Genomic DNA, 26,904 nt, shown 5'->3' with positions numbered 1-26,904 from the left:
TGACCTCATAAAGGACTTGGCCTTCCTCCTCTGGTTTTCATTAAGACACAAAATCACCCGCGAAGGTAAACTTGTCCACAGAGCTCTCTGTGTTGGAGCTTGGTGTAGGCAGAGTCCAGATTGGATTTCGCCTTTCTGCCTGCTCAAGAAGTGGTTGATGACCCGCCTGAGTTAAGTCCCTTTGCTCTGCATATATTGTTTTTATAACTAGGATATCTGCAAACTGGCATTTTAAACAGAAGCAGCTTAGTGCAAGATAAATTTCATGGGCCCCCCAGGAGTAGTGAAGTTCTCTATGTGGTCTCTGAGTTTCACTTCTACAAGTGAATTCTTGAAAGCCTTGACTTGAGGCTAAGATCCTGGCTCTAGACCAAAAAGGAACCAACCGCTTTCCAGCATGGCACTTGTCATCCTCTAGGCAGTCTTACCCCTGTGTGTGCTTAGGGCTGCCCATTAGAGCACTTTTTTGTTTGAGACAGAGTTTCACTCTGTCACCCAGGTTGGAGTGCAATGGTGCGATCTCGGCTCACTGCAACCTCTGCCTCCCAGGTTTAAGCGATTCTCCTGCCTCAGCTTCCCAAGTAGCTGGGATCACAGGTGCCCACCACCACACCTGGCTAATTTTTTTGTGTTTTTAGTAGAGATGGGGTTTCACCATGTCAACCAGGCTGGTCTCAAACTCCTGACCTCAGATTATCCACCTGCCTTGGCCTCCCAAAGTACTGGGATTATCAGCATGAGCCACTGCGCCAGGCCTAGAGCACTGTTTTTGTAAGAGCCCAGAATTGTGTTCACCAGAAAGAGAATGGTTCAATAAATTGTTGTATATCAGTATATGGACTGTTGGGCAGCCCTTCTTTTTAATAAAGAATGCAATAATGTTATATAAATTATATTGTATATCTAAGGTTATCATGGTTTTTATTCCTGTGAAACTTTATGATACAAGAAAATAAAACAGGCCAGCCAGATTGCTTGAGCCCAGGAGTTCCAGACGAGCCTGGACAGCATAGCAAGACCCTGTCTCTACAAATAAAAAAATTAGCCAAGTGTGAGAGGCTGAGATCAGAGGATCACTTGAGCCTGGAACATTGAGGCTGCAGTGAGCTGTGATCATGCCACTGCACTCTAGCCTGGGCAACAGCAAAACCCCACCTAAAAAGTAAAAGAAGTTACGTTAGGCTGGGCGCTGTGGCTCGCGCCTGTAATGCCAGCAGTTTGGGAAGCTGAGGCGTGCGGATCACCTGAGGTCAGGAGTTCCACTGTGCCTGGCCCATTTAGTGCTTTTAAATATTAATAGTAATCAGAAACAAAATGGTTGTGAGTCATTTTTTACTTTATATAAATGGAAGTTGTACATTAACTGTTTGGTCCATGTCCTTTTCACCTTCATCCTGTGCTCACGTAGACATCACAGTATACCCTAAGGGCTGAAAGGCAAGCTTCACAAGAGATGCAACCCATTTTGTGTGCTGAGGTTCTAGGGACCAGTAAATATCACTGTTATTCTCCATCCGAGTAGGGGGACACTTGGGAGATAAATGGAGATTAAAAGTTTGTCCTTGGCTGGGCATGGTGGCTCACGCCTGTAATCCCAGCACTTTGGGAGGCTGAGGCGGGTGGATCACAAGGTCAGGAGTTCAAGACCAGCCTGGCCAAAATGGTGAAACCTCTTCTCTACTAAAAATACAAAAAAATTTAGCCAGGGATGCTGCCGGGTGCCTGTAATCCCAATTACTTGGGAGGCTGAGACAGAATTGCTTTAAGCTGGGATGCGGAGGTTGCAGTGAGCTGAGATGACGCCACTGCACTCCAGCCTTGGCGACAGAACAAGACTCTGTCTCCAAAAAAAAAAAAGAGTTTGCCCTAGATCCCTAGATTAACCAATGAAGTTACTAAACTAAGCCTGACTTTTGGTCCTTAGGCCAGGTGAGAGTGGTCTGCTTCCCCTACTGGGAGGAGCAAAAGTTTCAGGCTGGTCCATCCCAAAGAGAAAGGCCCAGGGCTGGGCATGCATGGTGCCTTCTCCCAGATGGGGCACAGAGGCATAGCCGTGTGGAAGTGGGATGCCGTGGAATAGAGGTGTGCGCGTGTGCACACATATATAACCGCCAAGGTACATTTGTAAAAACCATACATCCCCACTCAGAGCAGAATTCTGGAAGGGTGTTGACTGGCTTTCCCTCCTGAAGGAGGTGTTGGTCCTGGTGCTCTTTGCAGTGTGTACTTCAGGATTATTTTAGTTTGGGGTAAACGTATATTACGTTTGCAGTCATACTAAAGGGTAGAGGGATACAACCTTATTTTCCTCTTAATGCTTGTTGAAATACTTTCTTTTGAAGCTGGAGATGAAATTGTGGACCTCACCTGTGAATCTTTAGAGCCCGTGGTTGTTGACCTGACTCACAATGACTCTGTTGTGGTAAGTGTTGGAGTGTGAGAGTCGGCTCTTTCTTGGGTGTGGGTCCCTGGCCAGTGCCAGCATCTGACAGCCTTGGTCACAGACTACGGGTCAAGGTTATAGCTTATGCTAAAGAAGTTCATGCATCTTGTGGAATTGAGCTTTTAGAAAGAAACTGTAACAACAATAATAATAAAGAAGTACATGCATTCAGTGACGAGAGCCCAAAATGAAAAATGTTTCAGGAAAAATTTGTTATGGCCTTGTTGCCTATGGAGTAGGTCTGTGTAACCTGACCTTGCCACACCTGGGCACAAAAGTGGTTTGGGGAAAATCTCAAGGCCCCCACATCTGCCTTCAGTCCCTGATTACGCAGTTTACACCAGCTGTGTGACCTTGGGCATGTGACTTAGCCTCATTAGCCTCATTCACTTTCCATGAAATGGGGACAGGTCACTCATGACAGTAGGGCATGGTGTAAGAGATCTTACAAGAGATGCCATGTTTGAGTGCCTGACACCTAGAATGGTGCCCAGTCACTGTGAGTTTATGCCCTCCCACCTGAAAGGAAAGAACGTTGGCCCAGCACTGCCAGTGGGATATCTCTCAAGTTCTAAAAGCACCTGCTGTTGAGCATGGCCTCAGGGGATGCAGGCTCCCTGCGTTGCCACCTGATGCCTGCTGTGTCCTGATGCCAGGGAGGCCGGAGTCCAGGAGGCTGCCTGTGTCCCTGTCCCATGGCACCGGTTGCAGACGGCAGGGGACATGTGTGTTGCGTGTCCTGCCTGCCAGGAGGGAGGCCTTGTCTGATCAGAGGACACATGGAGAAGCTATTTCTAGTAGACCTGTTTCATGGTACATGCAGGTCTGGGAGTCTGGTCAGCATCCTAAGTACAGGTTTGCCTCCAGAAGATGCCACTTGAGCGTTTTCTGACAGTGTGCTCGGACTGCAGGTCAAGGGTAGGGGCAGTGGCACACTTGGCAGCATTGGCAGTGGGGTGGTAGGTGCTGCTGAGGAGGACTGTAGGGTGTGGGGGCTGCTAGTAGCTGAGTCTTCGCCTTGGCCCTGGGCTCACTGGTGTTCGGGTTATTCTGTCTGGCTGATGCCAGGGTATCTGAACAGGGACATACCATAGGTGTTGCTTCTTAGCTGTGCTGAGAACTTCAGAATAGGGTTGTACTGAGAAGTTTCAAGACTTCAATCCATAGAAAAGGGCAGGGATGGAAAACCATCTGAGATAAGCAGCAGTGGCTTTAGTTGTAAGTGGTCTCTGCTTAGGTCTCATTAGTGTTTTCTCTGAGGTGCATATACACATACGACTTTGCTTATCGTCCCTGTGTACTCCATGGAGTTCTGGAAAGATAACTAATTTGGTATGTTAACGGAAAGCTATAGCACAGTCACTGATTTTTTTCCCTGTTTTCTTTTTCCCAGCTGACACCTTGGTTTCACCAGTTGCTAATTAAAGCTGAAAAGTGGTGTCTGCAAAAGTTTTTTTTCTTGAATACTCCATGTTCACCAGTCTTCTTGGCCTTTTCTCTCTGCCGGACCCTGAGGAGAGAGCTAGGATTCTGACCACAAGAAGACAATTACTGATTTTTTGTTGGCTGACAAACCAACATCATTTCCCCTTTCACACTTGTGTTTTCTTTTGCTTTAGAAACAGGATCTCAGACTGGGCGGGGTGGCTCACGCCTGTAATCCCAGCACTTTGGAAGGCCGAGGTGGGCGGGCCACGAGTTCGGGAGTTTGAGATCAGCCTGGCCAACATGGTGAAACCCCATCTCTACTAAAAATACAAGGATTATGGCGGGCACCTATAATCCCAGCTACTGGGGAGACTGAGGTAGGAAAATGGGTTGAACTCAGGAAGCGGAAGTTGCAGTGAGCCAAGATCATACCACTGCACTCCAGCCCGGGCGACAGAGTGAGATTCTATCTCAAAAACAAAACAAAACAAACAAACAAAATACAAAACTTAGCCAGGCGTGATGATGCGCACCTGTAATCCCAGGTACTCGGGAGGGTGAGGCAGGAGAATTGCTTGAACCCAGGAGGCAAAGGTTGCAGTGAGCTGAGATCACGCCACTGCACTCCAGCCTGGGTGACAGAGCAAGACTCTGTCTCAAAAAAAAAAAGAAACAGGGTCTCACTGTGTTGCCCAGGCTAGAGAGCAATGGCATGATCATACCTTACAAATGCAGCCTCCAACGCCTGAGCTTAAGTGATTCTCCCACATTATCCTCCTGAGTAGCTGAGGCTACAGGTGCATGCCACCATACCCTACTAAATTTGGGTGGGGTGGTGGTGGTGATTTTTTAATATTTTTGTGGCCGGACGCGGTGGCTCACGCCTGTAATCCCAGCACTTTGGGAGGCCGAGACGGGCGGATCACAAGGTCAGGAGATCGAGACCACGGTGAAACCTCGTCTCTACTAAAAATACAAAAAATTAGCCGGGCGCGGTTGTGGGCGCCTGTAGTCCCAGCTACTCGGGAGGCTGAGGCAGGAGAATGGCGGGAACCCGGGAGGCGGAGCTTGCAGTGAGCTGAGATCCGGCCACTGCGGGCCAGCCTGGGCGACCCCGCGAGAAAAAAAAAAAAAAAAAAATTTTTTTGTAGAGACAGGGTCTCACTGTGATGCCCAGTCTGGTCTTGAACTCCTGGGCTCAAGCAGTCACCCACCTCAGCCTCCCAAAGCACTAGGATTACAGGTGTGAGCCACCACACTGGCCAGCTTTGTTTTGTTTTGATGACTAAACTGCTCTTGCTTCAAGGGCTTCCTCTCTGTACTTCCCTACCTTCCTTCTGTTTCCCTGGGCTAGGGCTCTATGTTGTCAGTCCTACTCCCAATTAACCTGGGGCTGCCTGGTTAACCTTTATAAGATCTGCAGTCATTGGGAGACCCAGGGACCGGGAATATTGGCATTGAGGGAGCTGCCCTGGAAAATGGATGGGTGGCCAGAGGGAGAGCTGATAGGTAAAAGGGAGACACTCCTGGCTTGGGAGGCAGGAGTCTTAGGTTCTGGTCTGAGATCTACTGGTCAGTTTGATCAGTGGATTTATCTCACACTGTCCTTAGTGTTCTCAGCCACAAAATAATTGTTTTGGACTTGATAGCTCTTGCTAATCATTCTCCACTTATTTTTGGTTTTAATAAGTCCATTTAATAAATGCCAGTTTATGAATTTACACTGAGGCGTATACCTGAGTTTGGAATTCTGCCTCTCTGAGCGAATCTGTTTGGGAGGCCTCTAATGCTATTCACTGAGGACAAGGGGCATCTATAGATGGATCATGTGTTCAGGGTGACCCTAGACTCCACCTGCAGGGAAGTGTAAAATGGATAAATGTATTCTTTCTGGAAGTGGGGTAACCTTCCTTACCAGTTCCACCAGGACCTGTTGAATAGCTTGAGTGCACTGCTTTAGCTCCTGGAGCTCTGTACCTTTAAGACAGGAATCCCCGGATACCAGGATCCAGAGGTAGCCGTCAGAACATCAGGGAACCCTCCAAACTCTGTGCCTGTGGTCCCAGCTACTGGGGAGGCTGAGCAAGGAGGATCTCTTGAACTCAGGAGTTCAAGGCCAGCCTGGGCAACGTAGTGAGACCCTGTTTCCTTCAAAAAAGAAAAAAAGACTGGAAACTCTGCATGCAGGTGTGCACCTTCTTCCAACTTTCAAAGGAATTCAAAGCCCCTGAAATATGAAGGGAAATGAAAAATGTGGTAAGATGCAGTGAGAGGCTTTGTTCATCTCGCTTTATTACTTTCCCTCAAAATGAACTTTCATTTTTGGCATTGCATTGCCTAAAAAAGGCGTCACTGCTGCGTCCCGAGGTGTGAGTGTCTTTGAGTTTTACTGGATAAATGCCAGACTGTTTTCTAAAGAGGGAGCAGTTCACATTTGTGCCAGTGTTTGAGGTTCTCCACATCCTCGTGGTCACTTTTAATTTTAGCCATTCTGATGCTTGTCCAGTGGTGTCTCATTGTAGTTTTAATTTGTGCTTTTTGATTACTGATGGGATCAAACACCTTTTCATGTTTATTTTTCTCTTTTGTGAAGTGCCTGTTATAAAACTTTTTTGTTTTATAACTTTTTTTTTTTTTTTTTTTTTTTTGAGACGGAGTCTCACTCTGTCACCCAGGCTGGAGTGCAGTGACAAGATCTCAGTTCACTTAGTTCACCTCCACCTCCCAGGTTCAAGCGATTCTCCTGCCTCAGCCTATTGAGTAGCTGGGATTACAGACACATGCCACCATGCCAGGCTAATTTTTTGTATTTTTAGTAGAGATGGGGTTTCACCATGTTGCCCAGGCTGTTCTTGAACTCCTGACCTCAGATGATCCACTCGCCTTGGCCTCCCAAAGTGCTGGGATTATAGGCATGAGCCACTGCACCTGACTGTTGTATACCCCCTTTTTTTTTTGAGATGGAGTCTTGCTCAGTCACCCAGGCTGGAGTGCTATGTGCTGTGGCGCAATCTCGGCTCACTGCAAGCTCTGGTTCCCGGGTTCGCACCATTCTCCTACCTCAGTCTCCCAAGAAGCTGGGACTACAGGCGCCCACCACCACGCCCGGCTAATTTTTTGTACTTTTTAGTAGAGACGAGGTTTCACCATGTTAGCCAGGATGGTCTCGATCTCCTGAGCTCGTGATCCACCCGCCTTGGCCTCCCAAAGTGCTGGGATTACAGGCGTCAGCCACTGTGCCCGGCTGTATACCTTTTTTTAATACAACTTTCATATATAAACTTTTTTCATCATAAATAGGACTTTTCGCTGTAGCACCTGTCTCATCCCAGTAGCTTTTCCAGAACTGCTGTCTTCACCATAAAAGCTCCCTACGTTTGCAAACCTGAGTGTTTTCAGCATTTTCACTTTTCTAACAGAGACATCACGGAGGGATAGATAGATTTGCAGGCCTTTCTGTGTCTTCTCCAATGCTGTCTGGAATAATTTTCTCCACCACTTCTTTCAAGTTACTTATCTGCATCTCTTGGATCATAATTTCCATCATCTTAGAACTGTTGGTGCTGAGGTTTTCTCTAACCATTGGTAGTCTAGACATCAACATGAGCTTCAATCATGGTCTGCCCTTTTTTTTTTTTTTTTTTTTTTTTTGAGCCGGTGTCTTGCTGTCACTCAGGCTAGAATGCAGTGGCATGACCTCAGCTCACTGCAACCTCCGCGTCCTGGGTCCAAGCGATTATCCTGCTCCTCACCCTCCCGAGTAGCTGGGACTATAGGCATGTACCACCACGCCCAGCTAATTTTTGTATTTTTTGTAAAGACAGGATTTCGTCATGTTGTCCAGGCTGGTCTCGAACTCCTGACCTCAAGTGATCTGCCCAGGTGGTCTGCCTTTTTTGTTTGTTTGTTTTTTGTTTTTTGAGACGGAGTCTCGCTCTGTTGCCCAGGCTGGAGTGCAGTGGCACGATCTCGGCTCACTGCAAGCTCCTCCTCCCAGGTTCCCACCATTCTCCTGCCTCAGCCTCCCGAGTAGCTGGGACTACAGGCGCCCGCAACCGCGCCCGGCTAGTTTTTTGTATTTTTAGCAGAGACGGGGTTTCACCGTGGTCTCGATCTCCTGACCTTGTGATCCGCCCTACTCGGCCTCCCAAAGTGCTGCGATTACAGGCGTGAGCCACCGCGCCTGGCCTGCCATTTTTAAATCACAGAACACATTTTGTCATGGGTAAGACCCATGCATGGAAGCTAGGCAGTTTTTGCCCTGAACATCTTGAACAGTCAGCTTGAGTTTTCTGCAAATCAGCAAGCCTTCAAACATAACCCTTGAGGCCATCAGATACAATTTTGGTTCCTTGAGTCCTATCAGCTTTTTAAATAGTTGAAGAAATTGAACTAGAACAAAGCAAACCATTGGTTGTCTTCTTTTTCCCCCCCGAGACAGAGTCTCCCTCTGTCACCCAGGCTGGAGTGCAGTGGCACAGTCTTGGCTCACTGCAACCTCCATCTCCAGGGTGCCAGCGATTCCCATGTCTCAGCCTCCTGAGTAGCTGGGATTACAGGTGCATGCCACCTTGGCCAGCTAATTTTTGTATTTTTAGTAGAGATAGGGTTTCACCATGTTGACCAGGCTGATCTTGAACTCCTGGCCTCAAGTGATACACCTGAGTCAGCCTCCCAAAGTGCTAGGATTACAGACGTGAGCCACCATGCCCAGCCTCCTTGGTTGCTTTTAAACAGCAAATCTTTTTTTTTTTTTTTCTGTTTTGTGTGCCTTTTCCAAATTTGTTGATTTTTTTTCTTTTTTTTTCCCCCCTTGAAACAGGGTCTCACTTTGTTACCCAGGCTGGAGTGCAGTCGTGCCATCACAGCTCACTGCAGTCTGTACCTCTTCGGCTCGGTTGAGCTTCCTGCCTCAGACTCCTAAGTAGCTGGGACTATAGGGGTGTGCCACTATAGTGATTTTTTATATTTTTTTTGTAGAGACAAGGTCTTACTATGTTGCCCAGGGTGGTCTCAAACTCCTAGGCTCAAGCAATCCTCCCACCTTGGTTTCCCAAAGTGCTGGGATTATAGTTGTGAACCACTGAGGCTGGCCTTGGATCACTTCATGAGCATTTTCAGTATGCCCATCTCTGCTCTGGCTGGAAGCAATGCAGTGGTAGAAAAGAGACTGGCACCTCTCTTCAAGGAATCGAGATTTTTTAGGGGGAGATTATTGAAAATGTTACTTAGGCTGTTTTTCTTAAATTTCCAAATATTGTCTCTTAGTAAGGTTGATTTTTCTGGAATCTTTTTTTGGTCTGTTTCTACAGTGTATTAATAAGTCACACTATTTGCTTTTTATTCTGTATCCTGCCTGGTTTTCCTATGAGACTCTGTAGAAACGATGCTTGATATTTCTGGAAGGAAGGACGAGACAGAACCCTGTAGATCTCTGGGTATAAAGGACACAGGAGGCACACTCTTGGAATAAGTGAGCCAGCCCAATTCTATAGGAAGAAAGAAGAGCTCAGAAAAGCCCAAATATCATATCCAGGAATGAGCCAAGATGGGTTGGCTGCTCAGCTAGAACGTAATTGTCGGCACCAGTCTTCCCAACACTCCTGCCAGTGCTCCACGTAACAGGCATCAGTAACTGCATGATGTGTGTAGCTGTTGGACATCGAGTAGCCTTTTGTGTGCACAGTGCTTGGAGATGGCTGTTTCTCCAGTGGAGCAATGTGCAGTGCTGTGAGCTGTGAAGTTGTCTAAAGCAAGTGTGTCTCGGTGCTCTTGGCTGGGTGAACATTCCTAGAAATGCTAGGGGCCAGCCTGAGTGCACGGGACCCCAGTGATTCCTATACTTGTTTCTTTCATGCAGAGGTGTTCTGAGGCTCACTTGTGCTTTTAGAAGCACAAAGGGGCTTTGAGTGACCAATCAGATGTGCCTGCTGCAGGCCCACTTGTCTCTAAATGCTCTGACCTGTGGACTCTTCTCCATAGTTAAGAAGTTAGAGTAAAGTAGAATGTATGAGAGAGTGAATCTTCTTTTTTTCTTTTTTCTTTTCTCTTTTTGAGACAGGGTCTTCCTCCGTTGCCCAGGCTGGAGGGCAGGGGCCCAATCTCAGCTCACTGTTGCCTCAACCTCCCAAGTTCAAGAGATCCTCCTGCCTCAGCCTCAGGAGTACTGGGACTACAGGCACTCCCTGCCATGCCCAGCTAATTGTTTGTATTTTTTGTAGTGACGGGGTCTCGCCATGTTGCCCTCCCAGGATGGTCTCGACCTCCTGAGCTCAAGCGATTCAGCCCACCTTGGCATCCCATGGTGCTGGGGTTGCAGGTGTGGGACACCATGCCCAGCCCAGGAAGTGTGAATTTCTGATCTTGGGCTAGCTTACCACAGCACTAATTAAACTATTCAGTCCAGGGGATTAGTTCATTGTTCTTATTTCAGTTTCGGTTTTTCACTTATCTTAAAGGCCTCTCAAATGGATTAGAGGCCGCAGAGCTTGTGTTGCACCTCTGTCCATCTCTCAACTCATCCAGTAGGCGTTTATGAAGCGCTGGTACTCTTCCCCTTGCACCCATCTTCTGTGCTAGGCAAGCACTGTGTCACCCGCGGGGCCACAGCTGTGAGTTAAGTACATTACAGAGTTCTTGGGATGTCTGCAGGGATTCTGGAATTTGATGTGACTCGGCCACCGTGTGGAGGGAACACCAGTGATCAATACTGTATTGTCCACCAGCTGAGAGGCCAGGCTGTGGTGTGTGTGTGTTTGTTTGAGACGGAGTTTCGCTCTTGTTGCCCAAGCTGGAATGCAATGGTGCGATCTCGGCTCACCACAACCTCCGCCTCCCAGGTTCAAGTGAGTCTCCTGCCTCAGCCTCCCAAGTAGCTGGGATTACAGACATGAGCCACCACACGCCCAGCTAATTTTGTGTTTTAGTAGAGGCGGGGTTTCTGCATGTTGGCCAGGCTGGTCTCAAACTCCTGACCTCAGGTGATCTGCTCACCTCGGCCTCCCAAAGTGCTGGGATTACAGGCGTGAGCCACCACGCCCAGGCTTTTTTTTTTTTTTTTTTTTCTTTTTGAGACAGTTTCACTATTGTTGCCTAGAATGGAGTGCAATGGCGCGATCTTGGCTCACTGCAGCCTCCACTTCCTGGGTTCAATTGATTCTCCTGCCTCAGCCTCCCAAGTAGCTGGGATTACAGGTGCCCACCACTATGCCCAGCTAATTTTTGTAGTTTTAGCAGAGGCGGGGTTTCACCTTGTTGGCAAGGCTGGTCTCAAACTCCTGACCTCAGGTGATCTGCCCGCCTCGGCCTCCCAAAGTGCTGGGATTACAGGCGTGAGCCACCGTGCCCAGGCTTTTTTTTTTTTTTTTTTTTTTTTTTCCCCTTTTTGAGATAGTTTCACTATTGTTGCCTAGGTTGGAGTGCAATGGTGCGATTTTGGCCCACTGCAGCCTCTACCTCCCGGGTTCAAGTGATTCTCCTGCTTTTGCCTCCGAAGTAGCTGGGATTACAGGCGCCCACCACCACGCCCAGTTAATTTTTTTTTTTTTTTTTTGTATTTTTTTAAGTAGAGGCGGGGTTTCACGTGTAGGATAGTCTCGATCTCTGACCTGCATTGATCCACCGTCTTGGCCTCCCAAAGTGCTGGGATTACAGGCTTGAACCACTAAGCCCAACGCAGCTAATTTTGTAGCCCAGTTTTTAGTAGAAGTGAGGGTTCACCTTGTTGGCCAGGCTGGTCTCCAACTCCTGACCGTGAGTGATTCACCCACCTCCGCCTCCCAAAGTGCTAGAATTCCAGTTGTGAGCCACTGCGCCTGGCCTGTGGTGTCATTCTTATGCTGAAGACTCATCTGTAAGCTGTTTTTCTCTCATTGAAAGTGGGGACCGTCAGAATTGTTACCAGTGAGGAAACACTCTGGCCCCCCTGTTCTTATGCACCCAGTAGTTGTGTGTATATCACCTGCTGCTTGCCAGCAGCCCCCGGGCTCAGGGCTCAGGACAGGCCTCAGTTTGGCACTATCCAGGGGCAAACTGGGTATGACTCATAGGAGACCATAAAGACTCAGTACCCACACTCTCATGGCTGGGGAACTGGGAGTGTCATAGCCCTTCCAGGTGTCCACACCTAACTAGTGGGTCATCTTGGCAGAGGGTGGGGGCATGCTGGAGCTGTAGAAAGCTGGGGTCATTTCGAGCCACAGAAGAATTTGCTTCTGCTCCCAGCTAAACCCAGGGGTTTCCACAAGGGCCAGCACTGTTACCAGCGCCTCCTTTCTAGATTTCATGCGGACAGTACATTGTGCTGGCCCTGGTAAGTTTGGTCCTGTTGATGAGGTTGACTGATTGTCCCCGGATTTCCCTTTTCACCTTCTGCAGTCTCCTCTAAGAGGAAAGGGGAGCACTTTTCAGCGCCTCCACATGTGTGGATTATATTCTCATCCGCAAATCGAAGACCTTTATGCTCAGGCCTACATTCTTCCTGCATGGCCATTTGTGTATGTCAGGATGCCATTTGGGAAACAAAATCCACTCTAATTATTCTTAAGCTTAGTGGATTTTAACATGGAAGGAGAAGCCTAAATCAGCAGTCTCCGGGCTGCGTCGCAAGGAATAACTCTTGACCTCGAAGTATTGACCCACCTAGGGAGCTGCTATGTCTGCTCCACGAAGAAAGTCTGGAGGTGGGATCCACCCCCTGCACTCATATCTTTGGGTTCGAGTAGACAGTACTGCAGACCCTTTCTAGGGAGGAGAGGCCTGGACTCAAGACATAGCAGCCTCTGCCAGAACTGTTTCTTCATGATGCAGCTGTGCCTGCCAGTGCCAACACCCACAGCAGCTCAAGTCGGCCTCCACCCCCTGCCCTGCCAGTAGCATGAGTGTGTCTTTTTGAGGGAACATGGTTCACGTCCAGGATCCTAGCTGTGCGGGAGTCAGAGTAGAGGATTAGAGCTTCTTGTCACTGTGGGGCAGATATCCTGCCCAGGGAACAGGCAGGGTGAGGTGAGCAGTAGGGCTTTGGCGGTGAGAACTTTTCCTGAAGCAGTCCCTCCTGCATGCTGAGCAAGAGGGAAAGGGCGTTCCACTGACCTCCCTAGATGGGTAAGAGCACTTGGCCAGAAGGCGGGAGGAACGGAATTTGAAACTGTTGGAGCAGAAATCGTCTAGCTGTAAGTTCTGAGCTGGCAGGTGAGGGGCTTGTCAGGTTCTTAGACCCCCAGGACACAGAATTGGATTGAGCTCTGTCCTTGGTGTGTGTCACACGCATTGGTCATGCATAGCCTGCTTTGCTTTGTTAGTTATTTGTAACAACCTACTGAGCAATGCAAATCCTCCTCCACATGAAGGCTCCACCTTGGCAGGGGCCTACATTGGCCATGTCAGCTTGCGAAAGCATGGTGCCCCTAGTGCTGTCTGAATGTTCACTGCCTCATGTAATCCTCACAACACCACAGTCAGAGGTGGGCTCTGGTGACTCTGTTTTTCAGAAGAGGAAGCTGCAGCCCCCAGATAGTAAGTAAGGTCCCCAGGTCTTGCAGCCAGCACATGGTGTGGCTATGGCTGTGGCTGTGGCTGTGTTCACGCTCCCAGAGACTCCACTAAACACCCAACAGGGAGAGACGCAGCCCATCAGCTGGGAGGTGGAGTGACCTGGGAAATGGGCTTGATTGACTGGGGGAGGTGCACAGATACTCTGCGGGTGGGAGGAGGGTGGGGCCCCTGCTGCTCACCGGAGGGTTCCACAGAGGGCGTCACAGGTCAGAAAAAAGAAATGCCTTCATTTATCACTTATATCAAACTGATTGCTTGTTTCTCTTTTGTTTTTCTCCTTCTTTTTACAAGATTGTTGATGGTAAGTGGTTTCATTTCCTTTTTCACTGGGTTTGGAGCAAAAACTGCCTTAGGTGAGAGCTGCGGTGCGACAGGCCTTGGCAGACCTTCCCCAAGGGCTTGGAGCTCTCCAAGCAGGAAGATCCCTTCACACATACTGTGGTCAGACCCGCACAGGCAGTCCGCTTGTGCCTGCTGAAGAAACTTCACCCCTATCACTGACACTGAGCTGTCGTCCTTTCTTGTGGCCTACCAGATTTTGGGGAAGGCTGGTAGCTCACAGCAGGGGTTGGGGCATTTCTCCTGAGAAGATAAGATAGTGGCCTCCAGAGCTGGGCAGAACCTTCTGGGTTGTAGCTGAGCATGGCAGCAGTTTCTTTCTGGGGGTCCCAGGCAGGGAAGGAAGAGGGTCTTAAGAGGCATCAGGATGGGGGTGGTGAGGATGGTAAGAGTAGGGAGCCTCCAACCTGAAAATGTGACCTCTTACCTTAGAAAGAAGAAGACCAAGGAGGAATGCTAGGAGGCTGCCCCAGGACCATGCTGACAGCTGCGTGGTGAGCAGTGACGATGAGGAGTTGTCCAGGGACAGAGACGTGTATGTGACTACCCACACTCCCAGAAACACCAGGGATGAGGGCGCTACAGGCCTCAGGTACCAACATGCCCCCAGCTCTGCTGCTGCCATGCTAGGGGGTGGGGCCAGGGCATAGGAATGCCTTTCAGCAAATCTGTGAGCGCTTGGCCCTGGCAGGGCTTGACCAAGCCTCTCCCCAGCATCTGGATACAGTTGGAACCTGGCCCAGAACTGAGCCCAGCTGTTTCCACTGTAACCAGAGTATGCTGAGCGCTGACAGAGTGGGCGCAGGCAGTCCTGGTGGCTCCAGACAGGGATCCTGGGGCCAGTAGGGACCTGGGGGAGGGCAGGGTGACTCAGGTTGTCTGCACCTTCTGATGTTCACCCTGCCACATGCCCTTGGGGCAGTTGGCTTTTCTGAAAGTCTCTTGGATGCCTGTGCTAAGGCAGAGTCAGAGGAGGCCGGGGACGTTCTCTTGTAGAGGATGCAGGCCACTTACATGAAGGTCACTTATGGGGTATAATAAAATGTTTGCATTGACTGAAAAACTAATGTGAAGCACTGTGCTCTTAGGCCCTCGGGTACTGTCAGTTGTCCTATCTGCATGGATGGATACTCTGAGGTAAGTAAACCAAGCTGTATCTTCCTTGCTTCTGGTTTCTAAACTTCATTGAAAGAACTGGATGAGACAGGATCTTCTCCCTTGGTGGGGCTGGACAGCCCTACTCGCAGTCGTGCCTGGGCATCACTTGCTGCAGATCTGCTTGTGAGTGGAGAATGTGCCAGTTTCTCCTTGGACCCTACAACTTTCACCTTCAGCGCCTGTACCCCTGTATGCCTTGAGCTTCCAGGTGTAAATGCGTCCTCCTTTTGTGTCCCCCATCCTGACTCTTCTGGAAGCGGCTAGTGTTTACTGGCGTCCCTCATAACCTTGGGCTGTCACACTGTTGAGATGCCATGGCCCCTGCCTCCTCCTCTCCAGCTTAGAGTGATCGCAGCAGGCACAGTTAGCTCTCCAGACCCCTCCCTGTTGCAGCCTGGCTCTTGTTTTCCTTCAATTGGTCATCTTAGGCATAGATGGGTGGGATTCTCTGGGGACCATGGCTGCTCTGGGATAAGGACAAACTCAGAGGCTCTTCTTTTTAATCCCTTCTAGATCGTGCAGAATGGACGTCTCATCGTTTCCACAGAGTGTGGCCATGTCTTCTGTAGCCAGTGCCTCCGCGATTCCCTGAAGAATGCTAATACTTGCCCAACTTGTAGGAAAAAGATCAACCACAAACGGTACCACCCCATTTATATATGAAGTATTCAGAGTCGCCCAGGAGACACGGATGGACAGACAGACAGGTTCTCCAGTGGTATCTGCCTCCATTTTCCTGAGCTCAAAAAGACTGTTTCAGAACCAACGTCTGATATGTAAACTGCTCTTTTGTTTCCAACCCCTTCTTTTTGTTATCTCCAGTTTGATGCTATGGCGCTGGACCCAGGGCCCTCCCAGGCCATCTCTGTTCGTCTGGGGTGGTCCAGTTCTAGAGTGGGAGAAAGGGAGTCAGGCACATTGGGAATCGTGGTTCTAGTCTGGTTGCAGAACCTGCACATTTGCCAAGAAATTTTCCTTGTTTGGAAAGTTTGCCCCAGCTTTCCCAGGCACACCACCTTTTGTTCCAAGTGTCTGCCGGTCGACCAATCTGCCTGCCACACATTGACCAAGCCAGACCCAGTTCACCCAGCTCGAAGATCCCAGGTGCAAGAGTGGCCCCTTGAGGCCCTGGAAAGATCAATCACTGGACTTCTTCCCTTGAGAGTCAGAGGTCACCCGTGATTCTGCCTGCACCTTACCATTGATCTGCAGTGATTTCTGCAAATCAGGAGAAACTGCAGGGCAATCCCCTGTTTCCTAAGAACAAAAAAGTGCAATAAAGGCCATTCGTTACCTACTTTTCAGCACCCCACAAGATGTAGCACTATTAGCGTCCCCCTCAGAGGCCTAATGTTGCCTGGGGAGCAGTGCCCATCCCAGCCCGTTTCTGCCTGCCAGTTGTTCTCAGGAACCTTACCCATGCTCCAGTGTCCTTCACCTGGCACAGGACATGCAAGATAAATAGGGCAGGCACGTGTTTGGGTGTCCTCTCTTTTCTGATAAAATCCATCCTGTATTTGCCACACGCCCTCCAGTCCTCAGTTCCTCGGTTCCCACTGCCTAACGTCTGCCCCCGCGTAGATACTGAGAGGTGGTGGCAGTAATTGTGGCCTTATCAGCCGCTCAGTTCCAGGCTTTTGCCCAAGTCACTGTTGCCCCATGTTTCGGAGAACCTGGCCCACCTGACTTGGCTTTCTCATCCTTCCCAACCCAGTGCCATTTGTTTCAGAAGCTACTCCTCTGGCCAGCTGGGCTTGGATCCTTTGGGCTTTGACTGCTCCATAGGTTTTGATGGGTGAAACACGGGCCCAGATGACAACCTCTCCCTCACTCCACAGGTATGTGGGAGCCTCAGGTTCTCTGAAGGGCAGCAAAGTGGCCCACGCTGCCTCTGACAGCACAGGGCCTGGGGGTGGCTAACAAGAGAGGCCTTACAGTGCCAGCTGCCTCCTCTTCCGCTGTCCTCCTTCCTCAGAGGGCTTCAAGCCAAACAAACGGCCTTTTCGTGTGAAACATCTTGAGAGTGGGAAAGGGGCCACTTCTGGCTTTGTTAGCAATAACTGACCTTCAGTTTCCCTTCTGAAGGAGCAGGGACTCAGCACAGAATTCACTTTAGATGGGGCTGAAGGAGTGTCCCTCCTCTATGTGAAAAGAAAATTGTTTTATTCTTCATTCTAACTTTTTAACTGTTAGTTTGAATGAAAATAATAATTTTCTACTTGGAGTTGAAGAGGGCAGAATCCTCAGCTCTCATCATTGTGATGTGTAGCATGTCTGCCCTCTGACTGAACATCATTGCCATTAACTTTCTTCTGGGCATCATGCGAGTGTCATGATGCCCAGACTTGGAGCAAGGCAACCTTGGAGTCAGTCCACTAATAAAATGTGGTACCACCCATTTTAAAATTTCTTTAAGTTTTATCCTTAAAGACAACTTCAGTGGTTAATTATAAAAGTTGTGTTACTTCGTCCTAAATTAAATTGATAAAAAGATTTTAAAATGTGTTTTGTTTCTACTATTCAGAAACTGCGAACTAGGGAAAGGTTGGTATGAAAAAAATGTCTTTCCTTTTTTCAATGTACATAGTTCAACTCTTTCTTTGTTACATTTAAACTATATCCATGGATATCAGTCTGCTTTGGACTCCTCTGCTAGTGTTAAAGATGGAAATAAAACCATTAATTTGAACCAAGTATCTTTCACACACTCATTTGCTCTTTGGAACTAGAATCGGTTTCCCCCTTTGTCTGCCTCACGTTGAGTGTATTTTGCGTTGGTGTGTGTTCGGGAAGTTCGCATGTCCGAAATCCAGCACGCTTGTGGGAGGCTATTCTCGAAGCAGAGCCGGAAGCCCAAGCCCTGGAGTCCCTGAGAGAGCAGAGTCTACCCTGAGAGGCAGGGTCGACCGAGGAGCTGTCTGCTCAGCTCAGCCAGTCTCAGAGGTGTTGGGGTGCTGCTCTGAGTGCGATGGACTGAGATTGCCCTGGATGCCTTGCATTGCAGTGCCCCCCTTTGCCACCTAGATACAAAATTTGCCCTCTGAGTGGGAGTCAGCACTGGGAGTGCATGGATGTGCCAGCCACTGCCGAGCAGTGCTGAGCAGGCGAGCAGTGCCAGCAAAGCCACAAGGAGGAAATGGGCTTGGCAGTGTGGCCAAGCTCTCCCTTTGCCTCTGCCCTCCTCTGTACCTATCCAGCTGTCCGCAGGGACTAGAAAGGCTAACATGCTGGCTGCCTAGGTCCCAAAGGCCTACCATCCGGTGCAGTTTCTTACCATGCTCCTGGCACTGCACTTTTGGCTCTGTGGGCAGTGAGGCAGACATCATGGAACATGTTTACAGAGGAGACAGTCCCCCAGGCCAGCGGAAAATTGAAACTGACGAGGGTGAGGTACAGGAAACCAGGAGATTCAGCAGGAGGAAGTTGAACCTGTCCAGAAAGCTCTCCCTGAGTAAGGGCTGCTAAGTTGCCATCTTCAAGGTCCAGAAAGCTCTCTAGGGAAAAAGGAGAAGAAGGAATTCCAGAGACTCCAGGCCAGGCCTGTGAAAGTTAGGAGAAAGACCTGCTTGCTGGCGTACAGTAGGGTCTGCAGGCCCCCCTGATACCTCAAGGCACTGGACCAGACACTTCTGGTGGCTACCCGGGGGAGGCAGGGAGCAGTGTATCCCTAAGACTGGTACTGCTGGAGTGGGTCTGGTCCTGGAAAGGAGGGAGCCCCCAAGGCTGGCTGTGGAAACTCAAAAAATGTCTGTATTAACTGGGTTTTTTCTTTTGTTTTGTTTGGCAGCATAGAAACAATTGAGTTTTGTATATTGTGTATCCAGAATCCTTGCCAACTGTTTTTTTTTTTTTTTTTTTTTTTTTTTTTTTTCCTTTTTTTTCCCCCAAGACAGAGTCTGGCTCTGTCGCCAGGCTGGAGTGCGGTGACTCGATCTCGGCTCACTGCAGCCTCCGCCTCCCGGGTTCAAGCGATTCTCCTGCCTCAGCCTCCCAAGTAGCTGGGATTACAGGGACACGCCACCTTGCCCAGCTAATTTTTGTAGTTTTAGTAGTTACGGGGTTTCACCATGTTGGCCAGGCTGGTCTCGAACTCCTGATCTCAAGTGATCTGCCCGCCTCGGCCTCCCAAAGTGTTGGGATTACAGGCATGAGCCACCACACCCAGCCCCAACTCTGTTTTTTTTTATTTTTTATTTTTTCTATTTTTGTATAGACGGAGGTCTCACCATGTTGCCCAGCCTGGTCTTTAACTCCTAGCCTCAGGTGATCCTCCTACCTCAGCCTCCGAAAGGCACTGGAATTAAAGGTTTGAGCCATGACGCCAAGGCTAGCCCAGTTCATTATTATTAACACACAAATGGTGTGGGTGGACACCTTTGTGTTTCAGTGTTTCATCAAGACAGATGTTTACTGTAGGTTCTTGTTAGATAACTATCAGGCCGAAAGTCTGTTTTAAAAAAAAAAAATGGCCGGGCACGGTGGCTCAAGTCTGTAATCCCAGCACTTTGGGAGGCCGAGACGGGCGAATCACGAGGTCAGGAGATCGAGACCATCCTGGCTAACACAGTGAAACCCTGTCTCTACTAAAAAATACAAAAAACTAGCCAGGCGAGGTGGCGGGCGCCTGTAGTCCCAGCTACTCAGGAGGCTGAGGCAGGAGAATGGCATAAACCCGGGAGGCGGAGCTTGCAGTGAGCTGAGATCCGGCCACTGCACTCCAGCCTGGGTGACAGAGCGAGACTCCGTCTCAAAAAAAAAAAAAGACAGAGTTTCACTCTTATCACCCAGCTGGAGTGCAGTGGTGCAATCTCTGCTCACTGCAATCTCCACTTCCTGGTTTCAAGGTATTCTCCAGCCTTAGCCTCTTGAGTAGCTGGGATTACAAGCATGCCACCACCACGCCTGGCTAATTTTTGTACTTTTAGTAGAGATGGGGTTTTACCATCTTGGCCAGGCTGCCCTCAAACTCCTGACCTCAGGTGATCCGCCTGCCTCAGCCTCAAAGTGCTGCGGTTACAGACTTGAGCCACCGCACCTAGCGGCATTTGTCTTCGATTTCTGTTTTTTGTTTTTTGGGTTTTGTTTTGTTTTTTTTTTTTTTTTTAACGAGACAGAGTCTTGCTCTGTTGCCAAGGCTGGAGTGCAGTGGCACAATCTTGGCAGGTTCAAGCAATTCTCCTGCCTCAGACTCCTGAGTAGCTGGGATTACAGGAGCCGCCAACACACCCGGCTAGTTTTTGTATTTTTCGTAGAGATGGGGTTTCTCTATTTCTGTTTTTGGTCACAAGTGAATGTTCAATCTTATCAGTCCTTTTTCTGCTTCTATTGAGACAAGATTCATTAGCCTCTCTAATAGTTAATGTATTGTGTAACACAGGTATATGTAGTTTAACTACAGGGATATGTTCTTTTTTTTTTTTTTTTCTCCCCCTGAGACAGAGTCTCACTCCGTTCCCCAGGCTGGAGTGCAGTGGCACAATCTCAGCTCACTGCAAACTTCATCTCCCATGTTCAAGCAAGTCTCCTGCCTCAGCCTCCAGAGTATAGCTGGGATTACAGGTGTGCACCTGTTAATTTTTTCTATTTTTAGTAGAGTCAGAGTTTTACCATGTTGGCCATGCTGGTCTCGAACTCCTGACCTCAAGTGATCCATCCACCTCAGCCTCCCAAAGTGCTGGGATTACAAGCGTGAGCCACTGCGCGCCACCTTACAGGAATATGTTGTGAGAAATGTGTTGTTAGGCAATTTTGCTGTTGTATGAACATTGTAGAGTGTAATGTGTAATTAGATAAACCTAGATGGCAGAGCCTACTACACATCTAGGCCATGTGATACAGCCTATTGCTCCAGGCTACAAACCTGTACATGTTACTATACTGAATACTGAAGGCAGTTGTAACACGATGGTAAGTGTTTGTGTATCTAAACATAGAAAAGATACAGAAAAGGCAGGGTGCCATGGCTCACTCCTGTAATCCCAGCACTTTGGGAGGCTGAGGCAAGTGGATCACCTGAGGTCAGGAGTTTGAGACCAGCCTGGCCAACGTGGTGAAACCCCATCTCTACTGAAAATACAAAAACTAGCTGGTGTGGTGGTGCACACCTGTAATCCCAGCTACTTGGGAGGCTGAGGCAGGAGGATAGCTTGAACCCAGGAGGTGGGGGTTGCAGTGAGCCAAGATGGTACCGCTGCACTCCAGCCTGGGTGACAAGAACGAAACTCTATCTCAAAAAATAACAATAATAGAAGGACTACAATCTTAAAATATAATGAATAAGCCAGTAACATAGTCATTTATTATTATGTACTGCACATAAATTATATGTGCTATACCTTTATACAACTGGTAGCATCACATGTAACAATGTACTACAGCATGACAGCTAAGCTGTCACTAGGCAATAGGCATTTTTCAGCTCCATTATACTCAGTGGGACCACCCACCATTGTGTATGTGGTCTGCTGACTGAAAGGTCTACAGCAGCACATGACTGTATTTGATTTTCTAGCATACACTATACTTGCATTTCTCTGATAACTTCACCCTATTTATGATACTTTGTCCTTCTATATGTTTTGTTTTTGTTTTTGTTTTTGTTTTGTTTTGTTTTTTGGTTTTTTTTTTTTTTGAGATGGAGTTTCACTCTTGTGGCCCAGGCAGGAGTGCAATGGCACGATCTCGGCTCACTGCAACCTCCGCCTCCTGGGTTCAAACAATTCTCCTGCCTCAGCCTCCCGAGTAGCTGGGATACAAGCACCCACCACCACACCCGGCTAATTTTTGTGTTTTCAGTAGAAACAGGGTTTCACCATGTTGGCCAGGCTGCTCTTGAACTCCTGACCTCAGGTGATCTGCTGTCCTTGGCCTCCTAAAGTGCTGGGATTACAGACGTGAGCCACCATGCCCGGTCACTACTGTACATTTCAAGACCCCCAGTGGATACCTGAAACCTGAGTACCAAATTGTATATATATTGGTTTTTTCTTATTTATATATACATACATATAAAGTTTTAATTTACAAATTAGGCACAGTAAGAGGTTAGCAACTAATAAAATACTGTATATGCAGTACTTTTTTTTTTCTTTTTTTTTTTTTTTGAGACGGAGTCTTTCTCAGTCACCCAGGCTGGAGTGCAGTGGCGCGATCTCTGCTCACTGCAAACTCGGCCTCCCAGGTTCAAGCAATTCTGCCTCAGCCTCCTGAGTAGCTGGGATTACAGGCATGCACCACCGTGCCCGGCTAATTTTTGTATTCATAGTAGAGAGAGGGTTTCACCATGTTGGTCAGGCTGGTCTCGAACCCCTGACCTTGTGATCCACCTGCCTCAGCCTCCCCAAGTGCTAGGATTACAGGTGTGCGTCACTGTGCCCAGCGTAGTACTTTCTTTTCCAGTTTTTTATTTGTGTTTTGTAGAGACAGGGTCTCACTATGTTGCCCAGGCTGGTATTGAGCTCCTGGCCTCCAGCAATCCTCCTGAATATGGTCTGAAAATATTTCATGGTAGTGTGTGCTGTGGGTAACTGTGTTCTCAAAGCAAAAGCGTAGAAAAGGGTGTACTACTGTATTATATTGTAAGATTCATTGATGTTTGTAGTTCATTTTTCTCACTGTATGTTATTTTATTAGATGGATATGCTTCAATTTATCCACTATTCGGGTCATTTAAGTTTTGGGGCTATTAATAGCCAAAAAATGAACATTCTGTGTGTCTCTTTTGGTGCAATTTTGCTCACATATCTAATGGGTATATACTTAAAAGTGAAATTACTGGACTTGCAGTACGAACATACTGCAAAGCTCACAAATATATGGAACTTGAATAGAACACTGAACCAGTGGGTCAAAGAAGAAATTACAAGAGAAATTAGAAAATACCTTGAGAAGGGTGAAAATAAAAAGACAACATACCAAAATTTATGCAGCGGAAGCTCTGCTCGGGAATATTTGTAGCTGTAAACACCTACATTAAAATATCTCAAACCAATACATAATTGTATACCTTAAGAAACACACACAAAAAACTAAATAAAAAGTTAGCAGAAGGAAGGCCATAATACAGATTAGAGTCAAGGTAGGCCGGGCGCAGTGACTCACGCCTGTAACCCCAGCATTTTGAGAGGTGGAGGCAGGTGGATCACTTGAGAGCAGGAGTTCAAGACCAGTGTGGCCAACATGGTGAAACCCCATCTCTACTAAAACTACAAAAATTAGCTGGGTGTTGTGGTGCATACCTGTAATCCTAGCTACTAGGGAGGCTGAAGCATGAGAATCGCTTGAACCTGGGAGGTGGAGGTTGCAGTGAACCAAGATCACGCCAGTGCACTCTAGCCTGGGCAACAGAGTGAGACTCCATCTCTAAATAAATAGATAAATAAATTGGCTGGGTGTGGTGGCTCACGCCTGTAATCCCAACACTTTGGGAGGCCGAGGTGGGCAGATCACCCAAGGTCAGGATATTGAGAACAGCCTGACCGACATGGTGAAACCCTGTCTCTACTAAAAATACAAAAATTAGCTAGGCATAGTGGCGGGTGCCTATAACCCCAGCTACTTGGGAGACTGAGGCAGAAGAATCGCTTGAACACGGGAGGTAGAGGTTGCAGTGAGCCGACATTGCACCACTGCACTCCAGCCTTGGCGACAGAGTGAGACTCTGTTTATTTCAAAAAACAAAAAAATAAACCGGTCGTGGTGGCTCATGCCTGTAATCCCAGCACTCTGGGAGGCCAAGGCAGGCAAATCATCTGAGATCAGGAATTTGCTACTCAGGAAGGCTGAGGCGGGAGAATCACTTGAACCCAGGAGGCAGAGGTTGTGGTGAGCTGAGATAGTGCCACTGCACTCCAGCCTGGGTAACTAGAGCAAAACTCGGTCTCAAATAAATAAACAAACAGTTAAGGATGGCTGGGCACCGTAGCTCACGCCTGTAGTCCCAGCACTTTGAGAGGCCAAGACAGATGGATCACAAGATCGGGAGACCGAGATCATCCTGGCTAACACAGTGAATCACCATCTCTACTAAAAATACAAAAAATTAGCTGGGCGTGGTGGCAGGCACCCGTAGTCCCAGCTACTTGGGAGGCTGAGGCAGGAGAATCGCTTGAACTTGGGAGGCGGAGGTTGCAGTGAGCTGAGACCACGCCACTGCACTCCAGCCTGGGTGACGCAGCGAGGCTCCATCTTAAAAAAAAAAAAAAGATAGGACATGACTACCGACTTTACAGAAGAATTATCACACACTACTGTGAGCAACTGTTTGCCAAAAAATTGGATAATATAGATGAATTCCTAGAAACACACTACCAAAACTGATTCATAAAGAAACAGAAAATTAATTAGTCCTGCAACAAGTGAAACTGAAACAATCAAAAAGTTCCCAACAAAGAAAAGTCCAAGACCAAATAACTTCACTGGTGAATTTTTTTTTTTTTTTTGAGACAGTCTTGCTCTGTTGCCCAGGCTGGAGTGCAGTGGTGTGATCTCAGCTCACTGCAAGCTCTGCCTCCCAGGTTCACACCATTCTCCTGCCTCAGCCTCCTGAGTAGCTGGAACTACAGGTGCCCGCCACCACACCCGGCCAATTTTTTTGTATTTTTAGTAGAGACGGGGTTTCACTGTGTTAGCCAGATGGTCTCGATCTCCTGACATAGTGATCCGCCTGCCTCGGCCTACCAGAGTGCTGGGATTACAGGCGTGAGCCTCTGCGCCCCAGCCATTTTTTTTTGAGATGGAGTCTCACTTTGTCACCTGCACTGGAGTGCAGTGTCACCATCTCAGCTCACTGTAACCTCCGCCTCCCAGGTTCAAGCAATTCTCCCGCCTCAGCCTCCCGAGTAGCTGGGATTATAGGCGCTGACCACTATGCCCAGCTAATTTTTTGTATTTTTAGTACGAGATTTCATTATGTTGGTCAGGCTGGTCCCGATCTCCTGACCTCGTGATCCACCTGTCTCAGCCTCCCAAACTGCTGGGAATACAGGCATGAACCACCGCAGCCGACCTTCACTGATGAATTCTAACAAACATAAAAGAAAATGAAGACTAATCTTTCTCAGGCCAGGCATGGTGGCTCACTCCTGTAATTCCAGCACTTTAGGAGGCCAAGGCAGGCAGATCATCTGAGGTCAGGAGTTTGAGACAAGCCTTGCCAAGGTGGTAAAAGCCTGTCACTACTAAAAATACAAAAATTAGCCAAGCATGGTGGTGGGTGCCTGTAATCCCAGCTACTCAGGAGGCTGAGACCGGAGAATCACTTGAACCTGGGAGGTGGAGGTTGCGGTGAGCCGAGATCGTGCCATTGCACTCCAGCCTGGGTGACGAGCAAAACTCTGTCTCAAAAAAAAAAAAAAAAGACTAATCTTTCTCAAACTTCATTTTAAAATGAATAGGAGGCCGGCACGGTGACTCAAGCCTGTAATCCCAGCACTTTGGGAGGCCGAGACGGGCGGATCACGAGGTCAGGAGATCGAGACCATCCTGGCTAATCCGGTGAAACCCCGTCTCTACTAAAAATACAAAAAAACTAGCCGCGCGAGGTGGCGGGCGCCTGTAGTCCCAGCTACTCGGGAGGCTGAGGCAGGAGAATGGCGTAAACCCGGGAGGCGGAGCTTGCAGTGAGCTGAGATCCGGCCACTGAACTCCAGCCCAGGGCACAGAGCAAGACTCCGTCTCAAAAAAAAAAAAAAAGAATAGGAAAGAAAACTTTCTAACTCATTTTGTGAGGTCAATAGTACCCTAATACTGAAGCTACCTAAAGACATTGCAAGAAAATAAAACTGCAGAACTGGCTGGGCGCAGTGGCTCACGCCTGTCATCCCAACACTTTGGGAGGCCGAGGCAGGCTGAGAGATCGAGACCATCCTGGCTAACACAGTGAAAGCCCGTCTCTACTAAAAATACAAAAATTTAGCTGGGCGTGGTAGCGGGCGCCTGTAGTCCAGCAGGCTGCAGCAGGAGAATGGTGTGAACCCGGGAGGCAGAGCTTGCAATGAGCCGAGATTGCGCCACTGCACTCCAGTCTGGGGGACAGAGGCAGACTCCGTCTAAAAAAAAAAACAAAACAATGCAGAACTGGCCGGGCACAGTGGCTCACGCCTGTAATCCTACCACTTTGGGAGGCTGAGGTGGATGGATCGCCTGAGGTCAATGTGGTGAAACCCTGTCTCTACTAAAAATATAAAACTTAGCTGGGCGTGGTGGTGGGTACCTATAATCCCAGCTACTCGGGAGGCTGAGGCAGGAGAATTGCTTGAACCCAGGAGGCAGAGGTTGCAGTGAGCCCAGATCACACCATTGCACTCCAGCCTGGGTAACAAGAGTGAAACAAGTCTCAAAAAAAAAAAAAAAAAAACTGTAGAACAATGTATTTTATTAATATAGACGCAAAAATCCTAAACAAAACACCTTTTCATGAGAAAAACCCAAGCGCAGAAGAAAACTAACTCAACATTATAAGGGCCATATTAAAAAGCCCACATTTCACCAGGCGTGGTGGCTAATGCCTGTAATCCCAGCCTCAGCCTTTGGGAGGCCTAGGCGGGTGGATCACTTGAGGTCAGGAGTTCGAGACCAGCCTGACCAAGAAGGTGAAACCCTGTATCACCATGTATACAAATACTCATTTTGTATTTCTAAAACTACAAAAATTAGCCGGGCGTGGTGGTGCACGCATGTAGTCCCAGTTACTTGGGAGGCTGATGCAGGCGAATCGCTTGAATTCAGGAGGCAGAGGTTGCAGTGAGGTGAGATCATGCCACTGCGCTCCAGCCTGGGCGACAGAGTGAGATTCTGTCTAAAAAAAAAAAAAAAAAAAAGCACACATTAACATTATATTCAGTGGTGAAAGACTGAAAGCTTGTCACCTAAGATCTAGAAACAAGACAAGAATGCTTGCTGTTGCCGCTTCTACTGAACCAAATACTGGAAGTTCTAGTCAGAGCAATTTAGCAAGAAATTGCTAAATTGCTTCACTTCCATCC

At 48.3% G+C, this 26,904-nt stretch overlaps 1 protein-coding gene across 3 annotated transcripts in view; it reads left to right on the top strand.

The window, feature by feature from the left end:
* RNF4 (ring finger protein 4) overlaps positions 1-17,614 on the top strand; it is a 46,118-nt gene extending 28,504 nt beyond the window's left edge. For all 3 annotated transcript variants that reach the window (XM_031664779.1, XM_031664777.1, XM_031664778.1), the window contains exons 4-8: positions 2,343-2,422; positions 13,715-13,724; positions 14,195-14,354; positions 14,851-14,899; positions 15,434-17,614. In XM_031664779.1, coding sequence (XP_031520639.1) covers positions 2,343-2,422; positions 13,715-13,724; positions 14,195-14,354; positions 14,851-14,899; positions 15,434-15,583 — 449 coding nt within the window. In that variant the 3' untranslated portion in view covers positions 15,584-17,614. The remainder of the gene's footprint in view (positions 1-2,342; positions 2,423-13,714; positions 13,725-14,194; positions 14,355-14,850; positions 14,900-15,433) is intronic.
* Positions 17,615-26,904: the final 9,290 nt, after the last annotated feature.

Source organism: Papio anubis, chromosome 3, assembly GCF_008728515.1.
Source record: "Papio anubis isolate 15944 chromosome 3, Panubis1.0, whole genome shotgun sequence".
NCBI lineage: Eukaryota > Metazoa > Chordata > Mammalia > Primates > Cercopithecidae > Papio > Papio anubis.
The sequence above is the reverse complement of the archived record's forward strand: the minus strand, read 5'-3'. Positions and strand labels throughout refer to the sequence as shown.